Below are 15,094 nucleotides of genomic sequence, written 5' to 3' on the forward strand. Positions count from 1 at the left end.
GGTTTTGTATAATTTTTCAACAACTTTCTTGTATATCTTGATGCGCTTGTAGTTCTTACAATCCTCTTTATCTTCTGGTAAAACGACTATTTTTGTAATAAAATTTCTAGTAGGAAAAATATCTACACTTGAAAATGAAAAAAGAAGAAGATGAAAACAGACATGGATCGATAACGGTCACAAATCCATTAAGGTGGTACACTGGTACTAGTGTTACAATACATGGTAGATAACATACTCCCCAACTAATCAGATTTTACTTTCCACACTGAATTTACAATTTCAATTCTTTCTTCCAGATCCCTTTTGACAGTTTGATATTTCTCAGTTAAGAAATCATATTACTCCATAAAATTTCATTGGTGGTTATCTCAAAAAAAAAAAAAGTTTCATTGGCGGTATAGGAACAGATTGCTCTGTTTTGGCACAGAGTAAAACAGAGTAGAGAAAATGAATCAACTCCAACAGGTTGGCCAGTATTAAACAAATTAGTGCTGAACAGACTTGTATTATATTGCAAATATTATTCCAAGAAATCCTACTGATTAATTGGAATAAACTCACAAAAGATGACAAAAATTATGAGAATGATTTTCAACTCTCAACATTTGGATGTGAAAGATGCGATCCTATTATTTTCATGACACGGTATCAGCAGTTGCCAGTAAATAAAGTGTGTGATGTCAAAAGTCATTGAAGCATAGCTGAATTAACCACTGCTTTAATGAAGGACTTGTACTTTTTACAGCATATGGAGTTACTTCCCATATATCAGTGATTCGACAGAGGAAAGTGCCTCAGGAATGCTGAAATCATTCCATTGGAAACTATATAGGAACCTCATATCACTGTCTTATAAATAGTACATTTCACTATAGTCACTTTCTTATAAATAGAGTGATGATTCTTTCAGCAATCCACAAACCAAGTACCTTAATATATCCATTCGTTTACCTCTATGTTGTGTGATGGTATGTGTTTGTCTCTATTGTCTAGATAGTATTGTTAGCTTTGATGCATGGAGAAGGTTTAAGAATAGTTGAGTCCAAGTTGACCTTCGTTTAATTTAGACAACTAAGTTCAAGAAAAATGTATCATTGTAAAATAACATGTATAATTAGTTATAATAATTAATAAGGTATCTTTGGTTTTTTTTATTATGCTTAGCTCTAGCCCAAATAGCAGCTCTGCTACACATAGATACCAACTATCAAATTTGGCACCGCTATTTACAGTAATCCTTTGAACTCCTATAGTGAATAGGTGAGAGAAGCTCTTTATAATTACCATCTCCCGAACTTAATTACAGGGAATCGCAAAAATTACAAAAAGCCCTTACTAACCATTCTACTTGAAGCCTTGAATCAACCACTGTGCTTAACCGAAGTCCTTTACTCCCTCCTTGTGCGGATATGACTCTACCAGCATATGAGATGCTTATTACCGAGGCTTTTGACAGAACATGTCATGTCACAAAATGAATAGATGCTTTGGAAATAATCAAGTAGCAATCATTTCACTGAACATGATCATCATGCACATACTTTTTACTGTCCTATTTGCCCCAACTCTGACCAAAAAAAAGAAAAAAGTAATTAGATATTGTCTTCCAAGCATGATTGTAGCTATCTTCCACTACATATTTTAAAAAAGTAGGATTTTATTATTTCAATTTAAACACCTAAAGTGCCTCTCTCTTAATTTCTCGGAAATAAATCTGCTGTTATAGTACGTGTACAGAGATTACATCAAACACAGAGCTAGTGGTGGTCGAAGCCCCTTCTATCACTATTTCAAATCAGTGAATTTATTCTAAAACTTATTAGATGTACTAATAATCTCTATTAATTATTTGTTGATCTCTCAAAATTATGTTTTGAAGTTGCAAATTCTCATACAGGATGATTGAAATTAAATTGTCATATATTATTTTTTTTAAACATCACAACATGTGCTTGTGCCATTTATTTTACTGCTTGAAACATGCATAATTGAATAATCAATGAAAACTAAAAGAGAGAGAAGAGCGTAGGGTGTTGAACTGCCATAAGACAATAATTGAACAACTGGTTAAGCTGCTGCTTTTGTATATATATACCATATCTATTGTCTTTCAAATTAAAAGTATGACCATTGCTTCAACAAGATTCATCGAAATACAAAATTAATATCCTTATTAATAGACAACACTGTTCTCATCTAAATTATTTGATATACTTCCTAATATCCTAATAATTGCAATGCAAAAAAAAAAAAAACTGTATATATAAATTTAGCAAAGTCCAAAATCCCAATTTATTTATGTATCAGCAACAATGTGCTATTACTAATCTACTGTAAGATAATCAATTAGCAATTAGCAAAGATGGCCATTATTGTCATACTCTGATTGAGATTGTATCAGTACCAACATGTTGGTTTGTTGTAGGCTGGTTCGCATGAATATAATTCTTGACACATGGAAGGAGCTGGGTGTATCTGAAAGGATCATGTTGGCATAGCTTACTGAAGGAATAAAGAGGCAAACACTCATCAACCGAAAGCAACTGGTGTTTTCTGTACTTCATGCCTGGATAAAATCAATCCATATTTATCACCATTCTATCTCATATTCATATCTTAATAAATTGACCATACAATAATAGACAAACCAAGGAGGAATCCAAAAAGCAAAGAATATAATCATTCAACTAGCTAGCTAGAACACCTAACTTATAGGAGCACAAGTTCTTATTCTTATATAGGCACTTATGGCCCTAAAACCTATTTGTTTTCCCTAATATGGACGTCAACAGTTCCCAATTTACAGCCTATAAATATGAACAAGCTGTCATTTTCCTCCGTACAAATCCAAACATTTCTATAATCTCTATAATCAGTAAATACACAAGAGTTTACGGCAATGGTGCTAAAAGCGTCTCCCCGGAAACTATTGAAAGTTCTCGTACCAGAGGCACCCAGGTACAAAACTCTCCTTTTAATAAATCTAAGCATCCACAGAAATTAACAAGAGAGCAGTTCAACCAATGGCTCGAAGAAGTCGATATAAACAATGATGGTTACATTAGCTGGAACGAGCTCTATGGTGCACTACAGGTGCTTGGTCTGAAATGGAAAACATGGAAAGTATGGAGAGCCATGAAAAAGATTGACTTGAACCACAACAAAGTCATTGATATTGGTAAAGAGAGAGATATGCTAGTTGACTATGCAGAGAAGTACTGGGGTATTATACAGACTGATTAATAATCTTGTACTCTATTAGTGTTCGGTCTTATACCATGCATTGATGTATGCAAGCATGCATGGTTGTACTGTTGTTTATGGATGAATCTGAAAGGATCATGTTGGCATAGCTTACTGAAGGAATAAAGAGGCAAACACTCATCAACCTAAAGCAACTGTTGTTTTCTTTACTTCGTGCCTGGATGAAATCAATCCATATTTATCACCATTCTATCTCATATTCATATCTTAATAAATCGACCATACAATAATAGACAAACCAAGGAGGCATCCAAAAAACAAAGAATTTAATAATTCAACTAGCTAGCTAGAACACCTAACTTCTAGGAGCACAAGTTCTTATTCTTATATAGGCACTTATGGCCCTAAAACCTATTTGTTTTCCCTAATATGGACGTCAACAGTTCCCAATTTTTACAGCCTATAAATATGAACAAGCTATCATTTTCCTCCGTACTAATCCAAACATTTCTATAATCTCTATAATCAGTAAATACACAAGAGTTTACGGCAATGGTGCTAAAATCGTCTCACCCGGAAACTATTGAAAGTTCTCGTACCAGAGGCACCCAGGTACAAAACTCTCCTTTTAATAAATCTAAGCATCCACAGAAATTAACAAGAGAGCAGTTCAAGCAATGGCTCGAAGAAGTCGATATAAACAATGATGGTTACATTAGCTGGAACGAGCTCTATGGTGCACTACAGGTGCTTGGTCTTTAATGGAAAACATGGAAAGTATGGAGAGCCATGAAAAAGATTGACTTGAACCACAACAAAGTCATTGATATTGGTAAAGAGAGAGATATGCTAGTTGACTATGCAGAGAAGTACTGGGGTATTATACAGACTGATTAATAATCTGGTACTCTATTGGTGTTCAGTCTTATACCATGCATTGATGTATGCAAGCATGCATGGTTGATTATTTAGATACTGTACTTTTTACCTTTTGTGAAATGGTTAGTGTCTAATTAATTTAGTAATCCCAGTTTTTTTTTATCTTTTGTGAAATGGTTAGTGTCTAATTGATGTATGCAAGCATGCATTGATGTATTATTGTATGGTGAATGAGCATTAATGTATCTATTTGGAACAAAATAAAATGTTGAGTCCCTTAAGAATATATTAATGCTCTGTCACAACTATATAGCAAATATTTGATTTTGTGAGCTTTTACCTTTCTGATAGATAGCATAATAGCGACGCAAATAAAACTCAGGCTGATGTACTGAACGAACAGACTAAATTTGCACAGAATTAGATCTCAACTCCATTTTTCATAGAAAAAAAGGTGTTTCAAAAGAGAATAATTTTCATGTTTAATTATACAAAGCTGCAGCGTCAAATTACTGTTGATAAATATCATTTACATAATTATTTTATTTGTATATATTCAATAAAATGATATAAAAATTCATTTTACTAGTTTAACAGATAAAATTATAACAAAATAATACCAATTATTTTCTAGGAAAAGGATAATAATAATTTGAGACATATGCAAATATAAAAATACGATCCATACAAATCCATTGACACCCATTAAAACCCATATACATAGCTCTTCAAAAAAAGAATCCCTCTTTTCTCCTTTTTATTGATTTGGACAAATCTGGTAGGTCCCATTTTTTCTTCTTGTTTCATAGTATGTCCAAACTCTGCGTAATGGATCCTTCAAAAACTTTTTAATTTCAGTCGAATGAGTTTGGCTTATCTTCGATTTCTGCTGTAACTTTTATATTCTGGGAAACCATCTTCTACTTATATATAAAAAGCAATTAACGTTGATCACTCCCGTTTTATACATAGGTTGTACTGTTGTTTATAGGTTTTATCACAAACTAATTAATAATATTATTTTACAGAAGTAATATGATAAAATATAATGTTTATTATTAGTAAAAAAAGTATATAAATATAAAAAAAATATCATTTTCATTTTTTTTAATAAATATCTTGTCGCCATGCATATGAATTGTGTCACATGAAATACTCAAATATTTGCATTCATGCAGAATATAGTATAACTCTAATCAACCTGAGATTATTTTATTGTTCTATGATTTATTCAGTCATTCTTTAAAAATTAGCCAAAAAAGAGTGGTACGAAAATATTTCAAAGTAATCCTTGGTAGTCTCTACCAGCATTTCAAAAAAAGAAAATATTTCATAGAAAAAGAACCAAAATTTCCAGAATAAACATTTACTGGAGGTCTTTTCTGCTCAATTCAGTTATTACTTATTAGTCAATGTGCTTATCCCTGTAAGTTATATTTCAGTCTATAAAAGTTATATTGCAAAAATATTCCACTATTATAGGAGGAATATAAAAAGTTCCACTATCGAATTAAAGTTCATCTTTTTTTTGTGAAGTAAAAGTTCTTGCTTTTGTAGATTACCTTTATGCTACTGACCAAAGACCAGAGAAACTTAATTATCACTTATCAGTATGTTAATCTCAAATTCTCATGCTCCACCACTGGTTACTACTGAAATTATCATCTTGAACCACTGTGTTGATATAAATTTTTGCTTCTGAAACAAGAGGGGCATGCTTGGTCTTGGTCTTATATAAACAAGAGGTGCATGCTTGCTTCTGAACCACTAGTTACGTGTCATATGTCTAGTAAAGGACCTGGTTCTTCTTCTACAAATAGTTATTAAAAACAACAAATTGTTAAAAAAGCTGTGCAGCTGCTTAAGCAAAATTAAATAGGACAAAAAAAGTACCCGAAAGAAAAATGCTTAAGTGTAGTACTTAGTTGGAACAGTGTAGACCTAAAATAATCAAGTTATTTATAGTAGATTTTTTTTCTGTATTTATAGTAGATTTAAGTAGAACAAAATGAAGCATATATTTTTGTAATTCACTACAGACATTGTTGCTTATTTAATTCTCTTTCTCACATTTTCATTAAATCTCGCTTCTGATAAAAGTGAGGTCACAGATGTTCCTATCCATTTAGGAAAATAATGACATTTTGTCATCTTACTTGAAACAATTTGATCAAATAAATTTATTAGTGCACTACCAATGTGGTTTTCATATGCTGAGAGTTCACTCAAATCTGTATTGTTTATTCCCAAATTCAAGGACTTGTAAGCAAATTGATCCAGATCATGTACAAGCTAGAATAACTAATTTACCAGAACTAAAACAGAGTTGAGAACAGAGGAAGAAGTGCTGCCTGATCAGAATTTTCTACTTGAAGGGGAGCTGATTTGTGTAACTAGTCGCTTGGTGGAACAGATGTTCAGACAAGGCAAACACAGTACGACATAATTTATACTTCTTAAATAAATTCATTGCGTGAGTACTGATACATCCATATAATTAGCAGTTTTAGACTTTAAAAGGTTCAGTTGTAACTTGTCACATCAGTATTTGCTGCAATTTTTGTAAGTTCCAAACAAGCATGTAGCCAATTTTGTCTGCATCAAACTAGCTACTTAGTTGAAAACTTGGATAAGCCATATTTCATCTTGTAACAGATTTGAGAAACTAAGATAAGATGGAATCATTCTTCTCAGGAGGAATCCAGGAATAGAGCAATCTGGTAATGACACGAGTCACAAGGAATTATATCTGGGACAGGATATTTCCTGCCCCATGTGCACATCCATTCGTTTTATCCAAGTGGATTACTGGCCCAATTTTTAAAGATAAAATCCGTATCTAAATGATTAGCTTCCCCACAAAATTAAAATCTAAATGCTTGAATTCCCATGTAAATAACTTTTTTTAATCAATATATTTGTTAGTGGCATTAATTAGCTTCCAACCTTCAGAAAAATGTTAGAATTCCGTCTAATGTGCGCAATAATTGTCTAACAAATGTTAAATTTAATTAAGAATAAAATTTTAGAAAATTGCTCTACTGCATGAAGTATTTGACTTAAGGGTATGGTTCAAATTAATTAAATTGTGTGGTTATATTAAAAAATTAAAGTTTTGCATAATAAAATGAATAAATATAAAAATATTAATTTCTATGTTTTTTTTAAAGCTTGGTAGTGACTACCAATATATAAAAATATAGCTGTCACTAGTTAATACTTTCTTACAAAAAATTAACAACTAGTCTTATTGAACCACTCTTGTATAAAATACAAACATCTTTCAAAAACAATAATAAAATTAAAAAAAATCATGTACTATTTATTTTTGTTATATTTAATAACCCAAATTTTTCTCTTATAGGAACCCATATATTGCTCAAAATTTTACTCTTTAAGATAAGTTATTGTCCGTGTGTTTGTCACCTTAAAAAAAAAAATAACCAAGGCATTGATAAGACTTCAAGTAACTTGGCTTGGGTAAATTATACAACTAGCTCCACCTAGCTGGTGACCTCTCCTATAAATAGCAAACTTATCATCCTTCCTTTCAATACAACCGAAAAAACCTGAACTACTCCTAGCTCTAACAAGTGCCACTCAACCATGGAGCTATTGCCAACTAACCCAGGACACCACCCTCCTACATCTAGGAATATCAATACTAAAAGTAACCAAGGAAGCAATCATTTCCAGGACACCACTTAACGATGTTTTGTCACCTTAGCGCTTTAGGTTTTGTATAATTTTTCAATAACTTTCTTGTATATCTTGATGCGCTTATAGTTCTTACAATCCTCTTTATCTTCTGGTAAAACGACTATTTTTGTAATAAAATTTCTAGTAGGAAAAATATCTACACTTGAAAATGAAAAAAGAAGAAGATGAAAACACAAATGGATCGATAACGGTCACAAATCCATTAAGGTGGTACACTGGTACTAGTGTTACAACTTACAATACATGGTAGATAACATACACCCCAACTAATCAGATTTTACTTTCCACACTGAATTTACAATTTCAATTCTTTCTTCGAGACCCCTTTTGACAGTTTGATATTTCTCAGTTAAGCAATCATATTACTCCATAAAATTTCATTGGTGGTGTTGGATTTAATTAATGGTACGCCCGTTATGGAAAACCCAAATTCAATATCCGACCCGTTATGAATAGATGCCAACCCTTTATGAATAGGTGCATTGGTTTTATATAAACCATTCATATCTCTCTCTCTGAAAGAATCAGAAAAACGTGTGAATAGTAACAGCCAAAATTAGAGAGAAAAGATAGAGAGCACCAAGAAGCACTCTGTTAAGGATTGAAGGTTTTAGGTCGTGGAAAACGCAGGGCTTCCGGCTTCGGCTTGTGATTCCTTGCAGAACCAGTAATACTGCTACGCTCGCAAGATCCGCTTCCGCACGAAGATTAACGGAGTAATTTGTAAGTTCTATCCGTTAATTAACATTGGTATCAGAGCCCTAGTAATGGCATGTATTCTGGTTTTAATACACACGTAAAATCTGTTATAATTAAATTTTTTCTCTCCGAAAATTTTCTGATTTTATTTTCTTTAAATAATTTCAGTTTTCTGAAAATTTTCCGAAAATTAATTGTAAAGAAATTTTCAGATTTTTTTTTGGAGAATTTCTGAAAAATTAATTTCATGTTTCAGAAAAAACGAATAATTTGAAATTATAATTTTTTTTAAATTATAACAGTGGTTAATTTTCAGAATTAATTTACAAATTTTTTTTTTGTAAATTTGATCAATTTAAATACGAATTTTATTTTTAAAAACGTATTTAATTGTATTCACTGTTTTTGGAGATTTTTTAAATGTATCTTTTGGAGATGCATTGCAAAACAGTGATGTTGTATAGTGGAAATGGGAGATGCAAAGCAAAACAATGCATTTTTAGTTTATTATGGATCTAATACAACTGGTTGGACAATTTTTTGGTCCAAATAAATCACAACCGTCCAAAGAACCAATTTTTCTTAAGAATTTTCGGATATGTCCATTACTGATTGGTGTGTACAATTTTTTTGGATTTGATGGTTCCTGATTGGTGTGTACAATTTTTATACTTCTGAATTGTACAGAATCCAATTTTAATTCTAACAGCGCTAATGGATATGTCCATTACTGTTAGAAATGGAGAGGTTGTATGCACCGGTTCCAATTAAATAGACTTGGTCCATTCCTTGCTTGTGAACCGCGAAAAATAAAAATTTCCCTACCACCGGCCGGGGCTTGAACCCGCGTCTTTCGGATGAGAACCAAACACCCTATCCACTATACTACCTTGACCTTCTTGTTTTGGTTCTTGATTTTATAAATTAATACTACAAAACAGTATAATTTACACTACCGTTTCATTTCCAATGATTATAATCTGAATTTTTTTTTATTATGCATTATTCATTACAAATGATGTATAATCCATATGTTTTTTTTAATCCAGTACTGATTTTTGATAACTGACCCACTACGGTTTCATTTCCACATGTTTTATTCATTATGCATATTTTTTTTATGAATTTATGCATCGAAATTATGCATTATTCTGTTTATAAAATATTTTAGGTTTGTTTGTTAAAATTATATATTAAATGTATAATTTCAGTGGGAGTTTTGCACAGTGAATAATTAATAGTAATAAAATTTATAGAATTAAATGATGATTGTGAAACTTAGTGATCTTTCGATTTTAATCTATAAGTATTATTATTATTAAATTATTTCACAGTTGTCGTAAAACTAGAAGTGTTATGCTAGGTATTAAATAATTTGTATTAAGCCATCAAAACTGTGATATGCCCTAACTTAGTTTAATTGTAATTTCTTAGTGAAATGGCATCTGCATCTAGGAATATTGTGGCAGAACTCAATAAGGGTGAAAAACTGAATGGCGATAATTATGAAATTTGGGCCATGAAAATTCAGTATGTCCTGGAAGAACAAGAGGTTCTTTCTGTCCTGGATCATATTCTAACCGAACCAGAAAAAGGTACAACTGCAAAGCACATTGCTGATAGTGCTGCATATGAGTCCTGGAAAAAGAAGAACTCCATTGCTCGTATTACGTTGCTGAGCAGTATGGATAATGATGTGATGCGTGAGTTTAGGCAACATGAGATTGCAAAAGAGATGTGGCTTGCTTTGAAGCAGAAGTTTGGTGGAACTTCTGTTACAAAACTGAGACAACTCACCATCAAGTTTGACACTTACAAGAAGCGTCCTAATCATAGCATGCGGCAACATCTCAGGGAGATGTCAAATATGATTAGTGAGTTGAAGGACGCTGGCCATGTTTTGACTGAAGAACAACAACTTCAAGCAGTGATTCGTTCACTTCCTCATACTTGGGAACACATGAAGGTGAATCTGACCCACAATGAGAGTATTAAAACTCTCAATGATGCAGCAAGGCATCTGGAACTTGAGGAAGATCGTATTGAGGCATCCAAGCCTCAAGAAACTGAATCTGCTATGCATTTGGCTGGTTCAAGCTCTCATGGAGGGCAAGGCCAGAAGCATAAGTCAAAATTTTGGTCACAAGGGCAAACAAGAGAAAAAGCATAAGGGGCAGGATCGTGGCAAGGGAAAGGCTTCTCAGAATTTTAAGAAGCATAATAAGGCCAAGATCAAGTGTTTCAATTGTGGCAAGAAGGGTCACTATGCTCGTGAATGCAAAGAGCCCCGCAAGGTACAAATTATAGAAAAACTTTCATATTTTTCATATGTTTCAAGTTCTGTTTTTATTGCTGATTCTCATCCTTTGTGGACTGTAGACTCAGGGGCAACAAACCATGTAGCCAAAGACCGTGATTTGTTTGTGGATTTTCGTCGAATTCCGCAAGGTTCAAAATGGCTTTATGTAGGAAACAACTCTCGTGTACCAGTCAAGGGTATAGGCACATGCAAGTTGGATATGCGTGATGGTCGAACCCTCCTCTTACATGATGTTCTCTTTGCACCTGACATTCGACGAAATCTTGTATCTGTAGTAGTTCTTCTTAGATTTGGATTTACTTTGAACATGTGTGGTACTAGTATTAAGTTGTATCTGGATGATGTGTGTTATGGTTATGGATATGTATCGAATGGTTTTATTATTCTGGATGTTATTAATGTGATGACTTCTTCTAATAACCATTTTTCTTTATTTACATCATATGCTGATGAAAATGTTGATGTCAATGTATGGCATATGAGATTAGGCCATATTGGACAGCAACGGATGGATAGATTAGCCAAGGAAGGCATGTTAGGCCAAATTGAAAGGGTTAGTCTACCAACATGTGAAAATTGTTTAAAAGGAAAAATGGCAAGAAAACCATTTGGAACAGGAACCAGGTCTGAATTTCCATTGCAATTAATTCATTCTGACATTTGTGGACCAATGAATGTGAGGGCACGACATGGAGGTAGATACTTTATCACCTTCATTGATGATTATACGCGATATGGTCACGTCTATTTGATATCTCATAAATCTGACGCTCTTGCTTGTTTCACGAAATTTATAACTTTATGTGAAAATCAATTAGACAGAAAGGTTAAGGCCTTAAGAACGGATCGCGGTCGCGAATATTTGTCTGATGAGTTCAAACAAATGTGCGAAGAAAAAGGAATACTAAGGCAACTAACCATGCCATATACTCCACAGCAAAACGGAGTGGCTGAAAGGAGAAATCAGACTCTTTTGGAAATGGTTAGGTCAATGATGGCTCAAGCAAATCTGCCAATTAATTTTTGGGGTGATGCATTATTGACTGCTACCTATATTCTAAATCGTGTACCTTCTAAATCTGTTTCTTCAACTCCTTCCGAACTTTGGACTAATAGAAAACCAGATCTTAGTAATCTGAGACCTTGGGGATGCGCTGCCTTTGTTCATGATTTGTCTCATCAACATGGTAAATTGGGTCCAAGAGGTAAAAAGAGTATATTTATACGATACTCTGAACATTCCAAAGGTTATGTGTTCATTGGTGAACAATCGAGTGGGAGTGTAACAGAATTTGAGTCCCGAGATGTCATTTTCTTAGAAAATGAATTTCCAAGAAAGGGTGAGATAAGTCAGGAATTTTCTCTATATGAAGTAGAGGAGCACGATGATTTAATTGTTGCAAATCGTTTGGTGCATATTCCTGAACCTCCAACAGTATCTCATCCAAGTGGGAGCAAGTCTGTAGATGATGCTGAGCCAAGTTCAGCACAATCACAAATTAGGCATAGCAATCGTGCTAGAGTCCCTAAACGTCATTTTCCAATCGAAAATGAATCTTACATGATTGTCATGCAAGATGAAGAAGAGCCAAGAAATATTCGAGAGGCTCTCACTTGTCCTGCTAAAGAGAAATGGATGAAAGCAATGGAAGAAGAAATGGAGTCAATGAGATCAAATAGTGTTTGGGAATTAGTTGATCTCCCTGAAGGACGCAAGGCAATTGGGAACAAATGGGTTCTCAAGATTAAACGTCTAGCTGACGGCTCAATTGAGAGGTATAAGGCACGACTTGTTGCTAAGGGGTATACACAGCAAGAAGGGATAGACTACGAAGAGACTTTCTCTCCTGTTGTAAGATTTACTTCCATACGATTGATACTAGCTATTGTTGCCAGTTTAGATTTGGAATTGCATCAAATGGATGTTAAAACTGCGTTTCTAAATGGCAATCTGGAAGAAGAGATATATATGGAACAACCTGTCGGTTTTGTTGCCGAAGGACAAGAGCACAAAGTGTGCAAATTGTTGAGATCCATTTATGGTCTCAAGCAATCTTCCAGACAATGGTACATTCGATTTCATCAAGCAATCATATCATTTGATTTCGAAATGATTGATGAAGACCATTGTGTGTATGTCAAAAGGTCCAAAGAAAAATTTGTGATTCTATCGCTTTATGTGGATGACATACTGTTGGCTAGTAACAATAAAGAGTATGTACAAATCATTAAAGAATTATTATCCTCCAATTTTGATATGAAGGATATGGGTGAAGCAGCATACATTCTTGGAGTGAAGATTGAAAGAGATCGTTCCAAGAAGATGTTAGCTCTATCACAAGAGCATTACATCAAGAAAGTACTTGAAAAGTTTCATATGCAAGACTGTAAACCCATTGATACTCCTATAGCAAAAGGCGAAGGTCTTAGTTTAAGAATGTGTCCAAAGACTCCAGATGAAAAAGCACAAATGGAAAAAGTTCCTTACTCAAGTGCTGTTGGCAGCCTCATGTATGCTATGATGTGTACTAGGCCAGATATCAGTTTCGCCGTTGGGATGGTGAGTAGATATCAAGCCAATCCAGGACAGTCCCATTGGAAAGCAGTAAAAAGAATACTTAGATATCTGAAAGGTACTGCAGATTATTCATTGTGTTTTCAAGGAGAAAATCTGCAACTCATGGGTTACACAGATGCTGATTGGGGAGGAGATTTAGATGAAAGAAAATCTACCTCAGGCTATGTTTTCTTACTTAGTAATGGAGCTATCTCTTGGAGTAGTAAGAAACAGAGTTGCATATCCTTATCCACAATGGAAGCTGAATTTGTAGCATTTTCAGCAGCAGTACAAGAAGCAGTTTGGCTTAAAAGATTTTTGAATCACTTGGGTTTTGGTGAGAATGAAACTAACTCAGTGTTGGTATACAGCGATAGCCAAGCAGCAATCGCTTATACAAAAGATCCCAAGTATCACTCAAAGACCAAACACATTGATACTAAGTATAACTTCGTTAGAGACATGGTGGCGAGAAAACAAGTTTGCATGCAGTACATATCTACACACAAAATGGTGGCAGATCCTTTTACAAAGGCAATACCTAGAGATGTGTTTATTGGCCATGTGAAATCTCTAGGGTTACGTAGATTGTAGTTATATATATATTTTGATTGAACAGTATATATTATGTATATTTGTATTTGTGGGATAAATGCAATGAATGCTTTTTACTTATACATTTATGTTATAATTGTTACAAATTATTTAATATCATTATATTTAGCATATCACATGAGATATAAAATGAAAGGTATGTCAGACAGTTGATTGGCCTTCTTACACAGGCAATCGCTTCTATATCTTGGTAGGACATAGAAATAAGATTGATTTTAAGCTAGACATGATACAAAATGTGAGAGCAAGTGCTTAAAATATACATCGCCTTGATAGAGAATCAAGATGAGGTCATATGAATATATTATTATGACCGAAGGTGAAATACCCACTATTCACCTTAACTGTCTTATGCCAAGTGGGAGTCCTGTTATTGAATTTATATGATAAGTAGAGTTGTGGACTCAAGTTAGATATTATGTATATCTGAACTATCACTTGTACGGTATTGGATTTTAAATTAGACATACGCTCCATAAGAAATGGAGAATAATACTGTAACATATGTTTCATACCATATGTGCAATTGACCAACAGGGTAACAGAAGATATGATCTCTTCTTCTTTGTTGTGTGAGACCCGCGAGATCAAAAGGATCTCATAGTACTCTTCGATTTTTTACTAAATACTTGAAGTTTCTTTTCAATTAGTTATTTTGGAATGTTACCAATGATCATGTATGATGCGATCTAATGGAACATATCTGTATAGCAAATTGATTTGGAATGAAGAGATTCTAGATAAAAGAAAAAGATCATTTGAGTGTTACATTAGGTTATATTCACTGGTGCACCAATTATGTTTATGTAACATAATTGTGAATATATAAGTATGGTTGTATCAATAAATAAAAGAGATCCTGTAATACTTAAAAATGTAACTTGATGATCTGGGGTACTGCATATTTACTCTACTTAGATGTTGTTATACATACCTAACAGTTGGATAACAACATAGACTCTCAAATTAAGATATGCTGGTCACGGCCTATTTCCTTGTATGAATTTTAACAGAGATTAGAGATTACGTTCTCTTAGTTTATAGCGGGTATCCCATTTTGTGCGAGTGGGAGATGTTGGATTTAATTAATGGTACGC

The 15,094-nt window shown here is 33.5% G+C and overlaps 1 protein-coding gene and 1 long non-coding RNA gene across 2 annotated transcripts in view; both read left to right on the forward strand.

Moving 5' to 3' along the window:
* Nucleotides 1-15,094, forward strand: part of LOC144552756 (uncharacterized) — a 69,336-nt gene that overhangs the window by 41,106 nt on the left and 13,136 nt on the right. The window lies entirely within an intron of this gene.
* On the forward strand, nt 7,661-11,208 carry LOC144553086 (uncharacterized). The gene is made up of 3 exons (XM_078301163.1): nt 7,661-8,529; nt 9,940-10,799; nt 10,885-11,208. The coding sequence occupies exon 2, from the start codon at nt 9,944-9,946 to the stop codon at nt 10,673-10,675; it is 732 nt and encodes a 243-aa protein (XP_078157289.1). The 5' UTR covers nt 7,661-8,529; nt 9,940-9,943; the 3' UTR covers nt 10,676-10,799; nt 10,885-11,208.

The sequence above is a fragment of the Carex rostrata genome, chromosome 4 (genome assembly GCF_964058835.1).
Source record: "Carex rostrata chromosome 4, lpCarRost1.2, whole genome shotgun sequence".
Classification (NCBI taxonomy): domain Eukaryota; kingdom Viridiplantae; phylum Streptophyta; class Magnoliopsida; order Poales; family Cyperaceae; genus Carex; species Carex rostrata.

Excerpts from the sequence above, each read along its gene's own strand:
- LOC144553086 (XM_078301163.1), top strand. The coding sequence starts at position 9,944 with ATGGCATCTGCATCTAGGAATATTGTGGCAGAACTCAATAAGGGTGAA.